Source organism: Pelophylax lessonae (genome assembly GCF_965119305.1).
Source record: "Pelophylax lessonae genome assembly, chromosome: 13".
In the NCBI taxonomy this organism is placed as follows: domain Eukaryota; kingdom Metazoa; phylum Chordata; class Amphibia; order Anura; family Ranidae; genus Pelophylax; species Pelophylax lessonae.
In genome coordinates this window covers 111,206,802-111,232,506 of record NC_138780.1, presented here as the reverse complement: position 1 = coordinate 111,232,506, position 25,705 = coordinate 111,206,802, and the positions used below count along the sequence as shown (strand labels likewise).

General features: G+C 42.9%; 1 protein-coding gene across 7 annotated transcripts in view; it reads right to left on the bottom strand.

Annotated features, from left to right (window-relative positions):
- The window catches only part of LOC309569543 (ryanodine receptor 3), a 1,308,933-nt gene that overhangs the window by 611,808 nt on the left and 671,420 nt on the right, over window positions 1-25,705 (bottom strand). For all 7 annotated transcript variants that reach the window (XM_082275412.1, XM_082275411.1, XM_082275414.1 and 4 more), the window contains 4 exons: window positions 20,896-21,076; window positions 20,216-20,324; window positions 17,126-17,246; window positions 12,479-12,648 (listed from right to left, as the gene is read on the bottom strand). In XM_082275412.1, the coding sequence (XP_082131538.1) occupies window positions 12,479-12,648; window positions 17,126-17,246; window positions 20,216-20,324; window positions 20,896-21,076 (581 nt within the window). The remainder of the gene's footprint in view (window positions 1-12,478; window positions 12,649-17,125; window positions 17,247-20,215; window positions 20,325-20,895; window positions 21,077-25,705) is intronic.

Genomic DNA, 25,705 nt, shown 5'->3' with positions numbered 1-25,705 from the left:
TACAGACATAACCATTAACTAAACATACAGTACTGTGCAAATGTTTAATCAGGTGTGAAGAAATGCTGTAAAGTAAGTATGCTTTCAAAAACATATATTTTAATTGTTTATTTTTATCACTTTACAAACTGCAAAGTGAGTGAACAGAAAAAAATCTAAATCAAATTGATATTTGGTGTGACTCCCCTTTGGCTTCAAACCAGCATCAGTTCTTGCACTTGTACACTTTGCACTTGTACACTTAACAGAGATTTTAAAAGATTAAAGACAGGTGTATGAGTAACCAATCATAGGCTTAAAACTGGGTGAAGAACAGCCAGACTGCTTTTAAGGTGAGTATTTTTGAAGACAGCTTTATGTCACAGGTCATATACCATGGGAAGATTGAAAACAGCAACAAGACACAAGGTAGTTATACTGCATCAGTAAGTTTTCTCCCAAGCAAAGATTTCAAAGCGGTCTGGGGTTTTAAGATATGCTGTTCAAGCTCTTTTGAAGAAGCACAAAGAAACGGGTAACACTGAGCACTGTAGATGCAATGGTCAGCCAAGAATACTTGGAAGCAGAACTTTGCTCATACCAACTTGATAAAAATAATGTTCTTAAACAAGGAACATACATTTTATATGAATAATTATTCTACTAAAATTAGTGTGTGCTGTAAATTGGCTCCAGCATTGCTCCTGTTTCTTCTTGCTGGAAGCTGCCATTTTGCTGAAGCCCAGAGCCTCTGAAAAGTAGTAAATCATAAAGCAGAACTAAACGCATCATTTTAATGGTTTCAAAAAACAGTTACATTTCTGGAATGCTGCGATTGCTAACTGTCACATTTGTGTCCCTGACCAAACTGTGAAACTATCAAATGGCGGGAGTCATAACTGATAACATGTGCAGTATCATGGTAGTTTCAGATCAAACAGAAGCAGCTTCTTTGGCTGTACAGAATAATTGGATTTTTGTCTTACTGTAAAATCCTTTTCTCTGATGTTCACTGATGAACACCGCTTCAGAATCTTCTTGACTATTGGGTTATATTGCCCCCTACAAGAGTAGGACACTAGGCAGGAAAAAGCTTTACTACGCCTATAAGGCAGTCACAGGGGTACTCCCACTTCCTGCTATAGGCATTCCGTTTTGTTGCAAGCAGTGTCAGAAGAAAAATAACCCAACTCAATAGAGGGGTGGGTGCTGTGTCCGTCAATGAACATCAGAGAAAAGGATTTTACAGTAAGACAAAAATCCATTTTTCTCTTTCGTTCATTGACGGACACAGCTCCAGAATCTTCTTGACCATTGGGACATCCCAAAGCAGTTTTGAAATGAGGTTTTGGAAAAAAACACAGCAGAAAAAACTCCCAAAGGCTAAAACTAGCCAACCAGGTAACATGGAGCTCAACCAGGAACCACTGGAGCTCATCTGATAAAAACCAATACACCCTCAAAGAGGATCAAGTCCTCTCAAGCAGCGGCCTGCAAAACATTGCGGCCAAACGCAGCATCCGCAGATGCCAACACATCTACTTTGTAGAATTTTGTGAAAGTGAGCACAGGTGACCAGGTGGCCGCCTTGCAAACTTGCATCACTGACGCCTGATGGTGGAAGGCCCAGGAAGAACTAAGCGCACGTGTAGAATGCGCCTTACCAGGGAAAGGAGGAACCTGACCCTTGATCCAATAGGCCTGCACCACCATCTGGCTGATCCATCTGAAAATGGTCGCGGCAGACACAGCCAACCTTTGTGAGGTCCACCCGTAATGAACAAAAGTGAGTCTGATTTCCTAAACTACTCAGTTGCCTCCAAGTACACCCTTATCTCCCGAACCACATACAGAGAATGCAAGGCAAGCCCCTTAGGATGCTTAGGCTTAGGACACAGGGAAGGCAACACAATGTCTTCATTCAGATGGAAACCAGAGACAACCTTAGGAAGGAACGACTGACAAGGGCGAACCACCACTTTACCTCTGTGAACCACCAGAGAATGTGAAGGACAAAACAAGGCTGCCAGTTGGGACACCCTGTGTGCGGAAGTAATTGCCACCAAGAAGGCCACCTTCTGGGACAATGTGAGCAGAGGAATCTCGCAAATATTTTAAAAAGGCGGTTTCTAAGGAACCAACAGTATCAAATTGAGATATCACAGAGGCAACTGAGACCGCACAGGTGGAGCCAAGTGGCAAACCCCCTAAACAAAGGTGTGAACCAAGGAATGCATAGCCAAAGGACGTTGAAAGAAAATCGCCATGGCCGAAACCTGGCCCTTGATGGTACCCAGGGCCAGGTGCTGTTCCACACCTCTTTGGAGGAATGCCAAAATGCGAGCCACTGAAAAAGAACAGGGAGAAACCCCCAGAGACTCACACCAAGCAATGCATGCTTTCCAAATGCAATGGTAAATCTTCCTAGAGGTAGACATTCTAGCCTTTAACAGCATGGGAATCACTGAGTCCGACAACCCCCTACCCTTCAGCACTTGGCTTTCAACAGCCAAGCCATTAAAGCCAGTGAATGTAAATCAGGATGTAAGATCAGCCGTTGGGCAAACATGTCTTCTCAGAGAGGAAGTCACCAAGGGACATCGGTGGCCATCTGTACTGGATCCGCATACCAAGACTGGCGAGGTCAGTCTGGGGCCACAAGCATGACCGGCAATTCCTTCTGCCTCGATCCTCCGTAGAAATCTCAGCAGGAGTTTGAGAGGGGGAAAGGCGTATATCAGACAGTACTGGCCCCAAGGAGCCACCAGTGCGTTTGTGGCGTTGGCTAGAGGATCTCGACACCTGGCCATGAATCTCTGCACCTTCCTGTTGAGACAAGAGGCCAACAGGTCCACCTTGGGAGTTACCCACCAGAAAAACAGTTGGTGAAACACCTCCGGGTGAAACCACTCCCCGAGGTCCAAGGCCTGTCGACTGACGTAATCCGCCTGCCAATATTACACCTCCGGAATATGCATGGCAGAAAGAGCTGGAATGAAACGTTCCGCCCACCTTAGAATGCCAACTACTTCTCGAGCTACAAGGACACTTTTTTTGCCCCCTAGGTGATTGACATATGCCACGGCCATGGCATTGTCCAATTGAATCCATACAGGATACCACTATCAATCTGTGCCCAAAACACCTCCCTACCCAGACAGGCTGGCATCTGTGGTGACCACCATCCAGTACAGGAGAAGGAAGGATTTTCCCTGTTGAAGAGCTGGAGAGCGAAGCCATTAGATCAGGGACCCTCTCATACCCCGACTCAGCAGGATCAGATTGTCTAGAGACTGTAGATTATTGTCCCACTTGGCAAGAATCTCTCTCTGCAGAGGTCTAGTGTGCAACTGTGCAAAGGGAACCTCCTCGAAGGTAGACATCATCAGTCCCAGCACCCGCATGCAAGTCCTGAGAGACAACCAACTGCTGGACAACAGCATACTGCAGCTTCTGGAGCTTGTCCAGAGGAAGAAAACACCCTGGCTGAGGCAGAGTCCAGAGTCAGACCCAGATAGTCCAATTTGGTGGAAGAAACCAGAGCAGACTTCTGGAAGTTTAAAGTCCAACCGAACTCCTGCAGATTCTGCACAGTGATGTCCATGTTGTCCTGTAGAGCAGTCGGAGACTCTGCTCACAGAATGAGATTGTCCAGCATGGCAATCCTCTGCTGTCGCAACAATGCTAGCACCAGGGCCAACACTTTTGTGAACACCGAAGGAGCTGAAGCGAGACCAAAGGGTAACACCATGAATTGAGCATGCTCCCCACTCATGGAAAGTGGAGAAAACACTGATGACAGACACCTAATGGAATATGAAGGTAAGCGTTCTTGATGGGGGATGCCACTACTATACAAATGGACCCCATTCAGAACTTCTGTACCTGCACAAGCGGTTCAAAGCCTTAAGGTCCAGGATTGGATATACCTTGCCTTCCTTCCTGGGAACTGTAAACAGATTTGACTAGAAACCTTAAAAAACGTTCTGATTTTGGAACAGGAACAATCACCCCTTGTAGTTGAAAGACTTGCACCGGCCCGAAGAGACCCCCCCAGGCCATCTGGGGACAAACGCAGATTGGAAGGAAAGAACCTCACTGGAGGATAAGACCAAAACCCAATCTTGTAGCTGGACCGGATCAGCTCATTGACCCACCTGTCTTGAATCACGAAGGTCCATGGGTCCTGAAAGAAGGGAAGGCATCCCCCTACCTCAGACACGGGTGAGGATAACCCTTCAGGCAAAAGAGGGCTTGTCTGCAGGTCTGGAAGAACCCGCTCTCTGCGACGAGACTCCTCGCCCCTGGCAGCCTGTGGAAGAAGAGTACTCTTCCCCTCTGTAAGGCCCTTAACGCTATCATCCAGGAAGATCCAAACAGGCGATCCCCCAAAAAGGGGAGAACAGATAAGGCCATCTTGGAAGACTGGTCCTCAGACCAGCATTTCAGCCATATCAGGCGCAGAAGGACCACTGCACCGTTGCATGCGTGACTGCAATAGAAGAGGAAACATCCTTACAGAGCACACAAAGAGCATGGATGCAGACCCAGTAGTTTCACAACATACTAAGCTCACCCTGAAACACAACAATCAGTATTGTTGCAAAGACACAAAACAGGCAGGTGAGGGTCACTGGCTGGGATGCTGCAAGGGGATGCTGACCCAGGGCCCACGAATGGACCACCTACTGGACCCAGCGAAAGAAAAAGCCCCTCCATAGAGGCCCACAAGAAAATAAATGGTCCCTAAAAGGGGGCCACCCGCCGTGACGCGCAGGCAAGGTACCCAGAGGGTCCGCAGTGCTAAAGGAGGAGGACCTACACAAAATGGCAGCATGATGTCATCAAACAAAGGTGACCACCCCCACAGTGCCCCCCTCCCCCAGGGAAGGTGCCAAGCTGGCAGCCTGGCCTAGTAGGCCGTAGGCTGCGGCCTTAATTTTGGTTTAGGCCCAGTTGCACAGATCCCATCTAAGGGGAGGCGGACAACCACAGGACAATCACCGGGGGGCTGCCGGGGGTGAGGGGGTATGGAAGACCAACAGGGATCCTAGAGGAGCTGGGGAGAAGGAGGGGAACCTGGGGTCCCACTGTCCCAGGGAGGGGCCCACATCGACCCCAAAACCCGCAAGGGGGCGAGGGGGGACACTACTTTCCATACTGTGGAACCAGGTGGGCACTACTCCAGGCAGACCACCGCACCATCAGAATGGGGGTGCAGCAGGCCTGAGGCACGCTGCGACTCAGGCCAAGCCCAGTGCGTGTGTGTCCTCGTGAGACGTTTAACTCGCTGGGCAGCCCCCGTCTAGAGGGGCTATTAGACAGTCGACCTAGTGCAGAGCTGTGATCGGGTCATGATTGCTGGCTGGACTGAGGAAACCATAAGGATCTAGAATATCCAGTCCACCGCTCAGTCCAGCAGTTGATTGTAGTTCTCAAAGGAACAGAAAATAATAAAAGAGGAAAAAAAATCAGTTTAAAAAGAAAAGAATGCTAGGACCAGAGATCCCAGCAAGGAACTAGGTCCTTATTCCTGAAACTGAATGCCTATAGTAGGAAGTGGGAGTATACCCCCTGGGACTGCCCCATAGGCATGGTAAAGCTTTTTCCTGCCTAGTGTCCTACTCCTGCAGGGGGCAGCATAACCCAATGGTCAAGAAGATTCTGGAGCTGTGTCCATCAATGAACGAAAGAGAAAGGAGGGTTTAATTCTACTTTAAAGCTGTCAGTAGATAGGCCTCTACAAACTCAGCAGTGCCTAAAAAATACCTAAAATTTGAGAGCAACCGAGCATATACAGAGTGGGGGGGGGACACATTGTATAACTTGATTTTAAACAGTTTAGGTACTTATTTTTAATGTTTTACATAGCTATACCTGCAAAAGAGGCCAGCCTGATGTGATCTAGTAGAACATAATTTTCTCACTAAAGTTCAACTTTAATGCAGCAGAAGACTTACTTCTGACTTATTTGATAACTTCCTTTTGACATTGGAAGATGTCCAGCAGTGCCATCAGCACAGAACGGCAGAAACCAGTGGGACCCAGGTACACCCAACTACTGTCTGTAGAAGTCTGGCCAGAAGTAGTCTTCACGGAAGAATTGTAGCTTAAAAGAAAAACCTCCACTGTAAAAACAAGGCTATCCGACTCAACTATGCATGAAAATGTAGGAACTGGGGTGCAGAAAAATGGCAGCAGATGTTCTGGACTGATGAGTCAAAAGCTGAAATATTTGCCTCTAGCAGGAGGCAGTTTCTTTGCCAAAGGGCTGGAGAGCAGTACAATAATGAGTGTTTGCAGGCAACAGTATAGCATGATGAAGGTTCCTTGCAAGTTTGGGCCTGCATTTCTGAAAATAGAGTTGGAGGTTTGGTTGGGATCAATGGTGTCTTTAATGCTGAGAAATACAAGCAGATACTTATCCATAAATGCCATACCATCAGGGCGGTGTGTGATTGACCTAGGGTTGCCACCTCACAACTTTAAAACTGAACACATATTAACTGCACAGGTTCTAAAGGTTTATTTAATACAGATAAGGCACTAAGTGAGTTTAATTACCACCTTAATCAGCCACAGAACCTGTGTAATTAATATGTGTTAAGGTTTAAAGGGATGAAGTGGCAACCCTACATTGGCCCCAAATTTATTCTGCAGCAGGACAACGGCCCTGATGTTCATTAAGAACTATCTTTAGCATAAAGAAGAACGAGGAGTCCTGAAAGTGAAGGTTTGGCCTCACAAAGACCTGGTCTCAACATAATGGAGTCTGTCTGGGATTAAATGAAGGGAGAGAAGGATTTGAGGCAGCCTACATTTACAGAAGATCTGTAGTTAGTTCTCCAAGATATGTGGAGCAACTTACCTGCCGAGTTCCTTCAAAAAAGAAATAAAATATGTAGCGCTAAAACATTATGAACAAAGTCCATAAATAAAGTCCATTTCCACCAGTGATATTGCACGGCACCAATTTGCAGTAAAGTGAAAGGAATCCACCACCAAAAGGAGTGTTCAAAACACGCTTACCAGATAGTTATATGCATTGGGCCTTGAACTATCATAGAACTGTAACACACTCGGTGACGAATTGGACCGGACCTCTTCACAAAGATGAATCCCAGAATTGATACCTTGACAGTATACCTTAAGGGAGCCACTCAAAAGAAGGAAATAAAACCCCTCATAGTGCAGTAATTTCCATAAACTTTATTGGATGTAAAGCAAAGATATATAGCACTCACATTTGAGAAGGGTATAGTGTGCGAATCACACGCCGACCTGCGTGGTTCCAAATCGGTTAGCAAGGTAGCAGCCAATGTCCTCTAATGCATGTAGGCGTCCAGCAAGGGCGGCCCGACGCGGCGTTTCGTCACATATGACTGACGTCTTCAGGGGCGTCCCCTGAAGACGTCAGTCATATGTGACGAAACGCCGCGTCGGGCCGCCCTTGCTGGACGCCTACATGCATTAGAGGACATTGGCTGCTACCTTGCTAACCGATTTGGAACCACGCAGGTCGGCGTGTGATTCGCACACTATACCCTTCTCAAATGTGAGTGCTATATATCTTTGCTTTACATCCAATAAAGTTTATGGAAATTACTGCACTATGAGGGGTTTTATTTCCTTCTTTTGAGTGGCTCCCTTAAGGTATACTGTCAAGGTATCAATTCTGGGATTCATCTTTGTGAAGAGGTCCGGTCCAATTCGTCACCGAGTGTGTTGCAGTTCTATGATAGTTCAAGGCCCAATGCATATAACTATCTGGTAAGCGTGTTTTGAACACTCCTTTTGGTGGTGGATTCCTTTCACTTTACTGCAAATTGGTGCCGTGCAATATCACTGGTGGAAATGGACTTTATTTATGGACTTTGTTCATAATGTTTTAGCGCTACATATTTTATTTCTTTTTTGTTATATACATATGCTCAGTGTATGATTTGAGTGTAGCTGCTTTGTTAATTATTTTATTGTGCGTTCAATCGCTTACCTTTTAAGTTTTTTAGCGCAACTATACCCATATTTTATATTTGAGTTCCTTCAAAAACCATGCAAGTTTACCTAGAAGAATTTATGCTGTTTTGAAGGCAAATATGGTAACACCAAATATTTATTTCTGTTTATTTACTTTCCATTTTAGTCATTGGTAAAAATAAACTATTCTTTTTCTGCAAGCATTCTAAATTTAGAGCATTTTTTTTTTTACACCTTTGAACCATCACAGAGTTGTGCTGATTAAGTAATCAAACTCAATACCCCAAACCATAAGCGATAAAAAAAAGTCCAAAAATGATGAAGTAATAAGGGTATTAATACACCAGCATTGCCACCACTGGCACCCCGGAGAGTGTGACCCCCTAAAGCACAGTGACACATGTGGCTATACACCCAGCCAAGGCCTTTGATGTCATCTGAGGTTCCTCTTGCAGTGTGCAGACAAACTATCCGGAGAGTGTTGTCATAGGTAATCCCTGTAAAATCCTTTTCTTAAATTCCACTGAGGGACATAGGAAGTTTTAAAGGGCAACTTTTAAAAGACTTCACTAGGGACAAGCAGAACAGAAGCTTTTGATTTTCCCGGATTGTTGTAAGGAGCTACAGGATTAGCACATTACAGACAGGGATGCCCAAAATCTGTAAGCCAATCACACAAGGAAATTACATTTCTGGTCGGCATTACGTATACTATCTGCCTACAGAACGTTTCCAGGTTGCCATATTCCATAGTATTTTACAGAAAAATGCAACGTAGCAGATTGAAAAGAAAAGTTACTGTTTAGAACTTACTATGTTCCTCAGTAGAATTTAAGAAAAGGATTTTACAGGGATTACCTATGACAACACTGTCCGGATGGTTTGTCTGCACACCACAAGAGAAATCTCAGATGTCACCAAAGGGCTTGGCTGGGTGTATAGCCAAGTGTTACTGACCTTCAATAACAGGAGTTCTGTGCGAGCTGGTAAGTGAGCAGTTTGTGTCAGGGATGGTTCTTCAAATGATCACATGCTCTAGGTGGCGGATAGTGGCGCTGGTGTATTTATATCCTCAATACTTCATAATTTTTTTACTTTTTTTATCACTTATGGTTTGGGGTATTGAGTTCTATCACTTAATCAGCGCAACTCTGTAATGTTTCATATGTTTTGGGACTGTGGTTTTGTATCTCACAGGAGAGTTGCTGCTTAGAAAACTGTTATAGGATTGAATCTATTAACACAGTTTCTACTCCTTTTTCATCTTTTCACACCTGCCTAAAACATTTGTGTAGCAGTATGAATTTGATATCTACTTCAAAAGGATGACATAACTTCAATTTAAAGGCAAAAAAGAGTGCAGTACAGGTGGCTTGTCTTCACTAGGCTTCCACTGATATAGAATATAATACATTGTTAGGTTGTGGCAGATCTTATTGATTGGTGAAGTGGAAATACTTCTAGTCCACAGAAATGTGTTGATGTATATTGGTCACACAAAAAATAGTAATTTTCTGATCACATTTTCTAACACCTCAATTTTTCCAATTCTGTTTTGGATGATAATCAGACATGATGACCTTTCCTTTTCACAGATGTGTACCAAGAAACCAAGGGCTGCCTAATACTGCTGCAACATTCACTACATTAGGTGCTTGCATTTACTTACTACTACTTAATACCATTACTATTACTATGATGCTTAGATTATCAAAGAGTAAGCACTAGAAAGGAGAAAACAAGTACATTTACACCCCATGCACATGGAGCTTAAAAAATGCAGCTTATGCAAGTGTTCACCTTTTTTTTTTTTTTTTTTTAAGGTCTGTAAAATCACCTCTATGTGAGCCTATGTGGCTATGCACACATAGTCATTTACAGGTCCATTTAAAGAGGAGGCATAAAAAACGCACTAAAGGCAAAATTCTGAGAGGAGCTTTCGAGCATCAAAAATGCGTATACATTTACATGTCTATGTGTGTAAATCTATGGCCAGTAGAATGTATTTACCCACAAACGCCATACATGCAAAAAAGTGCATGTAAATAAGAACATAATTGCGCATACATGTTGTAACAGGGGTGTTTTTTTCTGCCAAATTCTCATAGAAAAATGCTGCTTACTTTCATAAGCTTGTGTGCATGAGGCTTTACTACAACCTTCATTTCCTACATAAACAAGGTGATGGAACGGAAGTGCCTGTTGATAGATATAAGCTGCTCCTACATGGCTGCACAGTTTCTATTCTGTATTAATTGTTAAGCGCCATAGTAAATTGGAACTTATATATTTCTGTGAATAAAATGAGCACAAGCTCGCTGGTATGGGCAACAATACACAACAGGTCCACTTTTCCACATGCTGTACATGCACATGTATCTGATTGCATCGCAGGACAGAACATTTTATAAAGAAACCAAACCAAGGAATTATTTTAGAAAAATACTATAATAAAGAGAAACGTACATGGTTACAAAATCGGAACAGATTCGCAAGAGATAAACGATGATTAAACATTTCGCATACACGTACTGGAAAATGGAAAGACTGACAAGAGATGGCATGCATTATTATGTAATAATATTTATCAAATGCAGTGTCACTTTCCATTTTCCATTTTTGATTTCATGGAAACATTAATTGTGGTAAATCACTACGTGAAATCTACTGCTACTCTCAAGCTACATTACTGCCTAATGATTGGATAAAGGAAACTTTGAATACTGTAATTTCTGTTTGGAATTGTGCTTAACCACTTCTGGACCGGAAGGTTTTCCCCCTCAATGACCAGGTAATTTTTTATGATATGACACTGCGTTACTTTAACTGACAATTGTGCGATCGTGCGACGCTGTAGGCAAATAAAACTGATGTCTTTTTTTCCCACAAATAGAGCTTTCTTTTGGTGCCATTTTATCACCTCTGCGATTTTTATTTTGTGCGCTATAAATAAAAAAAGAGCGACATTTCTGAAAAAAAAACAACAATATTTTTTCCCTTTCTGGTATATAACATTCCCAATAAAAAAAATTAAAAAAATCAATTTTTTTCATAATTTTAGGCCAATTCATAATCTGCTACATATTTTTGGTAAACAAAATCCCAATAAGCGTATATTAAGCAGTTTGCACAAAAGTTATTGCACCTACAAACTAGGGGAAAGATTTCTGTCATTTTTATTTATTTATTTTTTTTTTACCAGTAATGGCGGCGATCAGCGATTTTTAGCAGGACTGGGACATTCTGGCAAAGAGATCAGACACCTAACTGACACCTAACTGACATTTTGACACTTTTGGGGGGACCAGTGACATTATTACAGTAATCAGTGCTAATAATATGCACTGTTACTGTACTAATGACACTGGCAGGGAGGGGTTTAACACCAGGGACGATCAAAGGGTTAAATGTGTCCCTAGGGGATGCTTTCTAACTGTGCGGGGGGTGGGCTTGCTGCATGAACACAGAGACCTGTGTTCCTAAATAAGAGGAACACAGGATTCCTGTGTTCATAACTGACAATATAGCGGTCTGCCATGTTTACAACGGCAGAACGCCGTTCTGTCTCCACGGGAAGCGATCAGGTGCCCGGCAGCAACTGCGGCTGCCGAACCCGTTGATCGGCTCCCTCTGTAGCCAATCAGCGCATGCGCGCACCTCAGGGGCCGGCCGAGCCCCACTAGCGGTCCCAACTTGCTGCAGTATATGACTGCTGGAGGTTGGCAAGTGGTTAAATAATAATTCCAAGCATTTTCGGTAATCTCTATTTAGTTCCGAGTCCAGTGCTGAGCAGCCCACCTGATGCATTGTGAATACACAACTTCAGCAGCTCATCACAAGCCCCATTCAGAGTATGCATTGCATTGTCTGAATGAATGCAAAGCATTCTTTGATTAGACAAGGTGGAAAGCATGACATTTCTCTCCACCCCATCCAATCCCAGAATGCTTTGCATTGATTCAGAAAATGCAAATCATCCTCTTAAGGACACCTGTGCTGAGCAGCTAGCTTTCTGTATTTACAATGCAGGAGAGGAGCCACTAGGTGCAGAACCCGGAAGCTAGAGGAGATCAGTAAAGTAGCTGTGCCTACTACTGTGATTTCTAGCCTCCCACAGTATCAGTCAGGTATGTCATATACATGGTTACATTGGTTCAACCTGGACCAACGTAACCATGTATAACATGCCAATTCCTGGATTTATCCTTTAAAGTTTTATCAGTGTGGCTAAATTTTTATATTACAACAATAGTTTCCAAGAAATTACCAAGACATACATAGTGTACATCACTAAAAAACAAAACAAACAAAAAAACACGTGCTGACACAAATAAGCGCATCTTAATTAAACTGAAGTTTTCTTCTGATTTCTGCTTTCCCAGTTTTAGATTGACAACAGCAAATAATTGTATTATTAAAGGAAGTTCTTCCTTTGAAACAAAATGCAGCAGCTAAGATGCTTACAATGGAATTCGGTTAGTGGTGTACCTTAGACTTACTACGAGTAATTCCAATTGCTTACTGTATCAAGTGATGCCGATGCTCTTAGGTCAGGTAGGAAGGCCACCTCTAGCAGATGGAGGAGGAAGCTTTGGTCCTTAATGCCATAGACACGGTCCAGGAAAAGCACCATGGGAGCCTTGTGATCAGGGCAAAAACTAGCAGCCATGTCAGGCTCAAACACTGTGCCATCTAAAGGGAACATGAAACTCATATTACAGCTCTATAAAACACAGTATAACCACTATTACTTCTATGAATACTGTGAAACACTGGCTGGTACGATTGTGGACTGTGTTTATGTCACCTAGTTTTCTCACATACACATGGTAAAGGGCTCCAGGGTAAAAACTGATGTGGAGAATACAAAATTTGTTTTTTTAGAATCTTAAGTTCTGTTCTGAGTCCTGGAGCCCAAAAACGTTGTAGAGCTTTGGGTGGGGTAAAACTTCCATCCCAAGGTTCACATCTTAACTGATAGCTATACCTTAGTATCAGTACCATACATTTGTATCAGCTGTTCAGAGGCCTATATGTTAGTTGACTAATGCTTATGGCTGTCTCTCTTGCTTTCTCTGCTGCAGGAGCCTAATGTTGTGTGAAAATGGTGACTGCAGACAAAACATTAAAAAAATGTACATTTGTGACCTGCTTTGAGATAGCCATGTTAGTCAGGATCTGGCCTGAGTTTAGTTAGTGGTTCTGATGAACAGATGTTATATTACTTTTATGTTATCAACTTGCAGAAAGAAGTCCTCTTGCATTGAAAGCTCTGTTTTTTTTTTTTTTTTTTTGCTGCATTGTTAAATATAAATGCAGGGCAAACCTTCTGCAAATGTTTTCAGGTGTCCCTGTCCCATGCCTGGTTTACTGTGGCCAATATCAATAGAGTATGTCCCCCTTACAGAATTAATGCATATGTGTATACTGTATAACAAATAGGGAGACTCAGCGAGTCAATAAATGCTGCAGGTCAAGTGTGAACTGTCACTATTGCATCTACCTGATGCATCTGACTTAAAAAGCAGGTTAATGTGAGGTCTGGGGGATTGCTCAGTCAGCTCTGTCATACCCATAAAACTCACCACAAAACTCAACATGTTCTGCACTTGAGCTCCACCATGAAGTCGTTGGCAGTAGGGCTAATATACTGTAAGCATTACTCCAATAGGCTAGCCAAAGTTAGCATACAAGGATTATTGTGTTTGATGTGTCTAAACTGCTGTTCTGTGTTCCTGTAGAAATACTGTACAGCTCTGGTATTTTAGAAGTAAACACCTCATTGTAGTAGGTAGTGATCTCCTCTGGGCCTGTGCCAAGCGGCTGCCCTGCTGCATTGTGAACACAGAAGGTTGCTTGCTCGGCACAGGCATCATTCAGGGAACACTTAGCATTTTCTCAATAAAAGCAAAGCATTCTGATTGAACAAGATGGAGAGGCAGAACAGTGTCACCATCTTCACTTCATCCAATCAGAGAATATTTTGAATTCATTGAGAAAATGGAAAGCGATGTTTGAATGTGCCCGTGCTGACCAGATGACCTCCTGTGTTCAAAAATCAGCAATACAGTCGTCCTGCACAGGACTCAGAGGCTTCCAGTTTCAAGGGGGATCCCACAGGTATGGCACATACATTCTTACATTGGTCCATGCTGGACTAATTTACTATGTAAAACTTGCTATACCTGGAATAAGCGGCTGCTTCAGGGCTCCAGGTAAGTGCACTGGTCTCGGGGGGGGGGGGGGCCCACACTGCATTGAAGGGGGCACGCACGCATACTGGTCTCTGCATTGAAGGGGGCATGTACGCTGGTCACTACATTGAAGGGGGCATGTACGCTGGTCACTACATTGAAGGGGGCATGTACGTTGGTCACTACATTGAAGGGGGCATGTACGCTGGTCACTACATTGAAGGGGGCATGTACTCTGGTCACTGCATTGAAGGGGGCATGTACGCTGGTCACTACATTGAAGGGGGCATGTACGCTGGTCACTGCATTGAAGGGGACATGTACGCTGGTCTCTGCATTGAAGGGGGCATGTACGCTGGTCTCTGCATTGAAGGGGGCATGTACGCTGGTCACTACATTGAAGGGGGCATGTACGCTGGTCACTACATTGAAGGGGGCATGTACGCTGGTCACTACATTGAAAGGGGGCATGTACGCTGGTCACTACATTGAAGGGGGCATGTACGCTGGTCACTGCATTGAAGGGGGCATGTACGCTGGTCACTGCATTGAAGGAGGCATGTATGCTGGTCACTACATTGAAGGGGGCATGTAGGCTGGTCACTACATTGAAGGGGGCATGTACGCTGGTCACTGCATTGAAGGGGGCATGTACGCTGGTCTCTGCATTGAAGGGGGCATGTACGCTGGTCTCTGCATTGAAGGGGGCATGTACACTGGTCTCTGCATTGAAGGGGGCATGTACGCTGGTCTCTGCATTGAAGGGGGCATGTACGCTGGTCTCTGCATTGAAGGAGGCATGTACACTGGTCTCTGCATTGAAGGGGGCATGTACGCTGGTCACTGCATTGAAGGGGGCATGTACGCTGGTCACTGCATTAAAGGGGGCATGTACGCTGGTCTCTGCATTGAAGGGGCATGTATGCTGGTCTCTGCATTGAAGGGGGCACGCTGGTCAGTGTTTTGAAGGGGGCACGCTGGTCGCTGTGCATTGAAAGGGGGCACGCTGGTCACTGTGCATTGAAAGGGGGCACGCTGGTCACTGTGCATTGAAATGGGGCACGCTGGTCACTGTGCATTGAAAGGGGGCACGCTGGTCTCTGCATTGAAAGGGGGCATGCTGGTCTCTCTGCTTTGAAAGGGGGCACGCTGGTCACTCTGCTTTGAAAGGGGGCATGCTGGTCACTCTGCTTTGAAAGGGGGCATGCTGGTCTCTCTGCATTGAAAGGGGGCACGCTGGTCTCTCTGCATTGAAAGGGGGCACACTATACCTTAATTATTGAAGGCCCCTTTCACACTTTTGCGACCTCAAAGTCACGCAATTTTTTACAGCGTTTTTTGCCGCAAAGCAATGCCTATTACACTTTTCTGCCCCCCCAAACATTTTGAGCACAAGCCGCCACTGGAGATACTACCAAAAATGTATCAAATTATTGTTACCAAGAAGGTTTTAAGGGCCCCCATTTATGGCTTTGATTTGACTGGGAATAGTACAGTAATAATGAAAGCAAGTTTCATACCACAGGCCTAAGAAATCTGGCTACAGTGGATTTCAAAACTCAGGCAAACTAAAGTGACATACTTGAAAATTGTAGTGTTCGCTGGATAGCAGTTCACTGATTGGTTTCACTTACTCAAAACTGCTATTTAACATAGGTAAGCAGACACCTAAGTTTAAGCTTAAACTATGTGCATTTCTGTCACATATTGTAATACAATGTACAAATAGCAATGAATGTGCAAAGTACCCTTGTTCGCAACAACCAGTGCTCCAGCAGAGATTCCACTATACACCCTATCTAAATGTGAAAGGTAAGCCTATTATCTCCTTGGGTGTGTGCATGTGTTTACACTGGGACTACATTTTGATCCTCTTTTATACTAACCTAATGGGAATCTGAGGGATATAAAGTGTGCATATATATGGGTGACATTTATGGTGTTGCAACTGGGTGGGATGAGTTCTGCCCTGATCTCATTGGCCCTGCACAGGTTATGCTTGGGGTTCTGTGTTGAGTAGGTATGTGATTGACGGGATTGGGTGTATTGGGGCTGTTCTAGTGGGGCTGGGTTTAGTGGGGTGGACCCATGTCTCATGTAGACATGGGTGCTGGGGTTTATTGGGAAGTATAGTTTAGGTTCCCATGCGTGCTGATGGCTTCACATGGGAGGCTGTGTGTATGTGCTGTCTGTGGTGCATACATGTGCTTGTTCCGTATACATAGGGTGTATGTGGGGTGATGTTGGGTTCTGTTTTTCTTGGATGGTTTGCTGTATTTAGGTATATGGTGTGGGGATTAGGGGGATGCTACAGTGTAGGATGCTGAGTGAGATGTGTTTTTTTTTTATGTTGATGTATTGTATGATCTTACAGGCCCCTAGCTTATATCTGTGAGTGATCTATATATATATATATATATATATATATATATATATATTTTTTTTTTTTATTATTATTATTTATTTGTTTATATATATATATATATATATATATATATATATATATATATTGTATAAATTGTGTATACGAGTTTACCTCAGTGACAAATCCACATCCCATAAAGTCCTGCTACCCTTTGGGGTGAAATTAGTCTCCAATTAGTAACATAACTTTTTTTTTTTTTTATACTGTGTGATGAAGTGGGAGAAGGTAAAATTCTGAACAGGTTACAGGTTTTTGCATACAATCGCTCATTGTTAGAAATAGCCTAACTGAAATTTCTAGAGAAAGTAGAAACAGTAACACATAATTAGAAAGTGTGGAAAAAAAACAATCATTGTAAAGATTATGTACTGCCTTCAATTAAAAAAAACAAAATCAAATGGCAGTAATGCGTTTAATTGTTAAAAAGTAATACAAAAAACTAGAAAAAAATATCCAAGCTTATATGGACTGAAATTAGTGACTGACAAAAAAAAAATGTATTTTTATCTTGCAAATAAAATCACAAGAAAGTATTGTTTAGATGTTTTACCTTTGTTAAATGCAGGAAGCTTTAGAGGGATACTAATAATTCCAACTAGATCTTCTGTAGGTACAAGTGATCGCAGGATGGAGCGTATTCGGATGGCTTCACCTTTACCAGCTTGGATCAACTATGGGCACAACAGGAATCCAGCACTTAACACACATTCACACAGGTACTTTCATTGCTTACAACACCTATGCCTCATGCACACTGGACATTATCAAAACGTCAGTAGAAAGCTGTAGCTGTAGAAGGTGTTTTTCAGGTTTTTGCAGTAGCATTTGTCAGCTTTTTTTTTAGATTTTTTAAGCTGTAGCATTTCTTAGCTTTTTTTAGCAAAAATATATTCCCACAAAAACGAATTGCCCTTTATCAGAGTTAGAGTGTTTTAACAGCTGAAAAACCCCTCCCAAAACCCACTAGTTCTGGGGGTTTTTTTCCAGCCAGAAAACGCCCCTGCCAAAATCTGCTAATAACAGCCTGTGTGTGCATGGACACATAGGATAACATGCTGGGGAGTTTACTGGCTGCAGAAAAAAAACATCTGATGCTGAAAACAGCAGCTGTAAAAATGTCCAGTGTGTATGAGGCCTTATAATTAAGATACCATTAAAGAGGTTGTACACCGAGAAATTTTTTTTTTCTCTTCTTTACATCCTGAAAGAGAAACCCATAATGAGCTAGTATGCATCGCATACTAGCTCATTATGAAATACTTACCTTAGAACGAGCCCCCGCCGTGCCGTCCGCTTACCTGTATGACGGGCGACATGTATAGTCGCCCGTCTTCCGGGATCGCGGCATCCGGCCATCTGATTGGCCGGAGCCGCGGTGACGTCACTCCCGCGCACGCGCGCGGGAGCCGACGGTCACGGCACGGGGCTCTGAAGGAACAGCACGATCTGCCGTTCCTTCAGAGCGCATGCGCCAGTGACGTCACTGGCTGCATTAAAGGTAAATATCTCCTAAACGGTGCATGTTTAGGAGATATTTACAGTACCTATAGGTAAGCCTTAATATAGGCTTACCTATAGGTACAACTTCCTGAGGAGGGTTTACTTCCTCTTTAAAGCAGAAGTCCAGCCAAATACCTTAAATTCTCCCCTGTAATCATTAATGTGAGCGTAGTTCAGCCTTATGTGTCAAAATGAAAAAATCCCAGTTTTTCTACCTTTATTTTGCAGTATTCAGTGATGTCACATGACTTCAATTCCCCTTCCTGCTGAGTCCAAGAGCAGGAAGTGGGTGTGGTTACTGAAAGCTAGTGACGTCACTTCCAGTGAGGGGCACAGTTCCTGTGTAGCCAGTGGGTGTATACAGGATGGGAGGAGCTGATTTTAGGTTCCTGCCCAGTGTTCTCTCAAAAGTAAGGATGCATTGTACATCCTAATTCATGAGAAAATGAAGAAATAAAAAAAGACCCATCCATACAGGACACAAGGGGAGGGGCACATAAACAGTATAGCTGTGGTGGGGTTTGAATGAAGACTACCATAGGAGAAGGAAGCTGGACACGGGGGGGGGGCACTGTCAGTGTATCTGGAAGTGCTCTGGGGTCTCAGCTCACAGTCTACAATGATCATAGTACAGGCAACCCCACTAAGTCTACGTTTCCACTAGTGTGACTTGTCATGCGACTTTGGACACACAAAGTCCCATGACAAGTCACAGTAAATTGATTTCAATGGCGCCCGTTCCCATGTATGTGACTTCAAAAATCAGCAACCTTGAAAAGGTACCTGCACTACTTTGATGCAACTTTTGATGCGACTTTGATCCAGTGAGTGTAAAGTTGGATCAAAGCTGCACTCAGCTGCATCAAAGTCGATCTTTAAAGTCGCACTGTAGTAGCTACGTTTCCACTAGTGTGACTCTTAGGTTGTGCCACTTTGAGTGCAACTCTGATCAAAACTTTACGCTCTCGCATCAAAGTAGTTTAGGCACCTTTTCAAATTCGCTGATTTTCAAAGTGGCATACGGTGCCATTGAAATCAATAGGCTGTGACTTGTCATGTGACAAGTCGCACTAGTGGAAACTGAGCCTAAAACACATTACTCACATGTAATGAGCAATTGAAATGGATCTGTATCCTTCTAAACTTTAAAAAATGTACCTTGTACCTTATTCTTTCATATATTGCTATAGTCACGTGACCCCCCCCCCCCCCCCAAGAAACTGCTAGCCTAAATTAGGCTATGAAGACAGGAGGAGGTCGTATGTGTGAAGGATAAGAGGGATGGGGTGGGGCTGGGCAGGTCTAGGCATGCCTGTCTAAAGCTGGCCATACACTATACAATTTTCTTATTCAATTTCCTTTAGATTTACCTTAAACTAGTAGTGCAAGGGCCTGTCTGACTGCATACAAATTGAAAGTGTTTAGGTTTGACCCTATATTACATGGTTTTGGTAAATCTAAAGGAAAGTTGAACAAGAAAATTGTATAGTGTATGGCCAGCCTAAGAAAGGCCGACGATCTTTTCAGGTGAAAGAAAGCTTAGCAAATTCAGATAAAAGGAGATAGCATTGTCGGCGAGGAATAGGAAGAAGCTGTTTGTCTAGTTTAGATAAGACTTTCTAAGCTAGACAAGCAGTTAGCCAGAACATGAATAATATAAAGATATTTAACATACTATTAATAGGAAAATGTCCTTTTTGACTGGAGTTTCCCTTTAAGTAAAGCAGTAATTGCAGCAGTGTTACTGTAAATGTTTTGTCCCTACACTCTACATATGGTGGCTGGTTATGTACTTTCTTTATACTTATATACATTAGAATTAGTGATGATGCCACATTTACAAGGTAATATCTGGATTTGCAAAGGCATTGGTGCATAGAAAGTAGGGGTTTATTCTTCGTGGCTATTGAGAAATACATTTTAATTGTAGATTTTTCCCCCGACTTCAGTTTTCAGGTATACAAGAATACACAAAGTATACTAAAGATGCTACAATTTATTTAAAGATTACATAATTGTTACACTAGCTAATGAAGACATGACACATTTTATATTTTTAAAACATCTTTAAACTCTCGGAAATTATCTCAAAACTAACACTAAATTATGTAACTATTTCTCTGGTTTTTGTGTTACTTACATGTGGTTCTGGTGCACAACGTCCCAGCAAGTCTATGAGTGCAGAATAAAATGACATTATAGCATTTCCCATGTGTACAATCTCTTCTTCTTCTTCATCTTCCTCGACCCTAAAAACAGATAACAGTACCTGTGTATGTGAATATTCTGAGCATGAATTATTTTATTTTTTAATTGTTAATATATATATATTATATTTGATAGTTAACAATCAATATTAATTGCCAACTTCTCGCCAGTCTACTATGACATGCAACCAAGTTGCCTCTCAGGGTGGAACACACATTTGAGGATCCCACTTTCTTTCTGCCTTTTCAACAGCCTTTATCTCACCTCTGCTGTAAAGCCCAATTTTATTTAAAGTGTATGTCTCTCTATACCTGATTTCCTCTCGCAGACATCCTGATTTTAGAAGATATCAGAGAAAATGTTAAAAACAATACGGTACAACAGTTTGATCACCTATGATGAAGTTACTGGTCTCCTACCAATGGTATTCCTTTGTATGCCATTCATTGTGCCATTGTCCTATGACTGGCTTTGTGATTTGAGAATGTCTCGTGATTTATAGCCACCTTAAAAATAATAGATATGCCACAACCTGCAGAAATTCTAAGTAGAATAGCAATCATCCATACACCTTGTGTATCAATAAAAATGAATAAAGGACTTCATACTCACACTTCCCTCTGATACCCCTGAGGAGGAAGGTCCAGAGCTGGGTTCTCAGAGATGTTAATAGCCTCCTGCATAGCTGCCAGCAAACCATTTCCCCCTTCTCCTCTAAGGGAAGGTCCAAAACACTCTGGGCGACGAATTAGTAGCTTCACCACCACACTGGCGTTTTCTTCAACACTCTCACCTGGAAAACAAGTGACACAAAGTAGTCAATGGTTACCAGTCTGAATCTCATGGGTCTGTTGTATTGTAACATCAGAAGCACATTAACTTAGAGGTGTATTTCCCCAAGGATGAAATATACAGATTTCAGGAGATAATTAGGAAAGAGAATTCAAGAAAACAAACTAGGTAAATGAGCACAGCAGGTTGATTTTAAAAGCAATCGTTATAGCTAACATTTCTGATGACGTTTCCTGATGCTATAAACCACAGAGAACAGAACCCACGATTTTACCGTCTCTACAAGAATCTTTGAGCAAAACTCTAGACTAAAAAAGACTACGTGTCTACCTGAAAGAGGAACATCTTGTTTTAACAAGTATAATGTTCCATAAAATATTTTTCTTATTACTTACCTTATCTATTGAATAACTGCCTACCCACCCCTCACCATGCCACTCCAAACATCACACTGGCACTGTTTCAAATAAGACGGGTTGGGGGAAAGGATCCCAGCAAACACTGTACTTATGAAGAATATGCTAGAAATACCAATCCCGGGAAGATTCAGGGAGTCAAGGAGTCTGCAGCATAAATCTTGCAGAGCCCCAGTGACACAGAAGGCACCCAGCTGTTTCCTTAGTGTCTTCAGAATGGCAAATCCCAGCAATTACTAATTTTAAATAAGCAGTGAGTAGTCACATTACATATAGAAGAAGGGGATCCCAAAAACAAAAAAAGCCATGGTAAACAAATACTGGGGGCATCAGCTTTTACAACTGTAAACATAATTTCTATCTGTACTTTTACTTTAGTGATGGTAAACCCTCACCTAGAACAATCGATGGGACAGTAGGCAGTATTTTGTAAACTATGTACTTATACAAATAAATAAAAAACAGCAGACAACTGTACTTGTGGCAAAAATTTGGCCGCGGCCGTTTATTATTGGTTTTAAAACTTCCATAAATATAATATAAAATATATAACACTTGTGACAACCCAGCCACCACGACTCAGGCTGCATAATAAATAACTTCAGATTTCAAATCATCACTTCCACATATACTTAAAAACCGTCCCCCTTTGCAACTGCAAAGGTGACCCACCACATAACAACAGCCGGGACAAGGGAGGGGGGGTTGGGGAACTGCTCTGACGAGTCTTCTGAGGCGAATGAGCCCTCTCTGAGGCGATCCCTTCTAAAATAGGGTCCCCAAGAGTTCTAGAGAATTCTTCCAGCTGCTCTCTTCCCATGCTCTAACCTCTGCATAGCTAAAGGACCGCCCACTCCAGGTGTTTTACCTCAGGAATACCCCACTCTACTACACTCTCTATTCCCTGAGGAAAAAAGGGGGGGAAAATTGACTGAACCTGACTAACTCTATCCTGCCACTTTCCCATGAGGAAAATGGGGCTATTCAGCCTTCCTTTTTCCTTACATTCTGTTTAACATAGAAATGAAAGGCAAAACGTGTGTATAGATATAAAAAAACAATACTTGTTTCGACTAGACATTAAGCCCGTTAAAGGAACGGGCGCTAGAACGTATGTATGTATGTATGTATACACATATATATATATATATATATATACGGCTGTATAGTTTAAGCCCTTCTTGTAATACTCCCCACTATGTCGATCTATTGCTTATAAATGCGTTTGCTGGGATGCTATCCTATAAGCAATCTCCTATATGCCTTATTCAATTCTCCTCCCCATGTGTGTATATATATATATATATATATATATATATATATATATATATATATATATATACACACACACATATACATATGTACGTATATATACATACATATATATATACACATACATACATACACATATATATATATATATATATATATATATATATATATATATACACATACATACATATATATATATATATATATATATATATATATATATATATATATATATATACATACCGAATTTTCAACTGCCAGCCACCTTTCAGCATCCTATTTAGGATTGGCTGGTGTTCCGATCCAGCTGGGGAAGGAGAAGTACTTCACCTCAGTGGCGGAGAAGAGCGCGGCTCCGGAGGAAGAGGCCTGTCGGATGATGCCTCGGTCATGTCGGATAATGCCTTTGAGGCATCATCCGACAGGCCTCTTCCTCCGGAGCCGCGCTCTTCTCCGTCACCGAGGTGAAGTACTTCTCCTTCCCCAGCTGGATCGAAATGCCAGCCAATCCTGAGGAGGAAGTGAAGTGGGCGGGGATCCGCTCCTGTGTAACACGCCCACCCAGTGTCGGCCAGCCGCCCGAAGTCTCTCTGCGTCCCAAGGGCTGTCCGTGGGGCACATGCGCAGTAGCGCAATCCCATAGATAGGTACTTTGTATGATTACAGAGGTAGGTGTACACCGCATTATTATAGTGATAGATACTTTGTATGATTACAGAGGTAGGTGTGTACACAGTATTATTATAGTGATAGGTACTTTTTATGATACTTTGTATGATTACAGAGGTAGGTGTACACTGTATGATTACAGAGGTAGGTACTTTGTATGATTACAGAGGTAGGTGTACACCGTATCATTATAGCGATAGGTATTTTGTATTTTGTACACGGTATTATTATAGTGATAGGTACTTTGTATGATTACAGAGGTAGAGGTACATGGTATTATTATAGTGATAGGTACTTTGTATGATTACAGAGGTAGGTGTACACAGTAATATTATAGTGATAGGTACTTTGTATGATTACAGAGGTAGATGTACACAGTATTATTATAGTGATAGGTACTGTGTATGATTACAGAGGTAGGTGTACACAGTAGATGACAGTAGGTAGGCTGTACACTACTCTATCATCTATGACTGGAATGCTCAGCTGACCACCCTGTGGTCACATGACTGGGTGCTGACAGTCCAGGCTGGCCGCGGTGGATGCCGGGATTGTAGTTTGCTGGGCTCGCTCTGCTCCTCGTGCAGTGAATGGAGGGGGAGAGCGGACTACATTTCCCAGCATCCTCCGCGGCCCCGGCACTGAGAGTACAGAGAGCTGAGCACAGCACGCGAGCACCCGGGACACTGTCTGCACTGTATGGTGTCCGGGATTGTAGTTTGCTGGGCTCGCTCTGCTCCTCGTGCAGTGAAGGGAGGGGGAGAGCGGACTACATTTCCCAGCATCCTCCGCGGCCCCGGCACTGAGAGTACAGAGAGCTGAGCACAGCATGCGAGCACCCGGGACACTGTCTGCACTGTATGGTGTCGGATGATGCCTCTGTCATGTCAGATAATGCCTTCGAGGCATTATCCGACAGGCCTCTTCCTCCGGAGCCGCGCTCTTCTCCGCCTCCGAGGTAAAGTACTTCTCCTTCCCCAGCTGGATCGGAACGGCAGCCAATCCTGAGGAGGAAGTGAAGTGGGCGGGGATCTGCTCCTGTCTAACACGCCCACTCAGCTCCGGCCCGGCCGCCCTAAGTCTCTCTGTGTCCCAACGGCTGTCCATGGGGCACATGCGCAGTAGCGCAATCCCACGGACACAGGGAAAGCGGAAGCAGAGACACTTGCATTTTATTAATATAGATAAGAAAATAGGATACTTCTTCATACAAGTACATGGTACAGCAGGCACATGTCAGGAATATGAAATGTTGGGTTAACATATTTTTTTTAAGCAACGGTATTAGTTTACACATTGACCAAAAATGCTCTGCTTTCGAAAAAGCCATCATAAAAATTAGCTTTTGCAAGGACCATCTGATTAATATACAGTTCATTGATTCTTTTCAGGCTATTGAAAACTGACCAGTAATTAATTCAAACACCATGTATAAAGTATAATGAAGAAGATGACATTCGTTTGTGAATGCCAGCTCTGCATATATTGACACCTCACACTGACTTGTTCGCTCTTTTCTTTGTCTACCTAAATCAATTAATATCTGCAATTATTTTCCATATTTTGTCACTAAAAAGGCCAGCTGGGCTTTTGTATGTTATTTTGATGCTTTGCTAAAAGGTGATTGAAAAAATCAGCAAAGCTGTAATGTCTGAGTAAAAAAAAAAAAAAAGAGCCACTGGTTTAAAGTAAATTATAAACTGAATGATTTTTTCTTTTTTTGTAAAATGTGACCCTACTAGTAATTTTTCCAAAACTAAAGATCAGATCAGCATAAATTAAAAGGTATTCTGACTTAGCATAACTGCATTATAAACCTTCTCTCTCACAACCTATAGTAGATTGTGCAGTATCTTGACATAGCTTTTTTAATCAAATTTTGTTTGTGTTTAAACATGGCATACAGCCAGGGCCGGCGCTACCTGTAAGAAGACCTAGGCAGCCGCCTAGGGCGCAACTTAGCAGGGGGCACCGGCATTCTGCACCCTGTATCAGTAATGGACCACCGGCCACCGGTGCCACATTCCTCATGCTTTGCGGCGCCTGAGTGCTACAGCAAGCCACGCTATGTGAGGGATCCAGCTTCGCCAAAATCCCCATAGGAAAGCATTGAATAATGCTTTCCTATGGGGAGGTCCAATGTGCGTGCACGGCCATTGCCGCGCATGCGCATTAGGTCTCCCCCGCCAACGTCAGCCAGCAGGGGGAGACCTAATGCACATGCACGGCGAAGGAGAGTAGGCGGAGCCAGACCCAGTGCCGAGGTAAGCCCT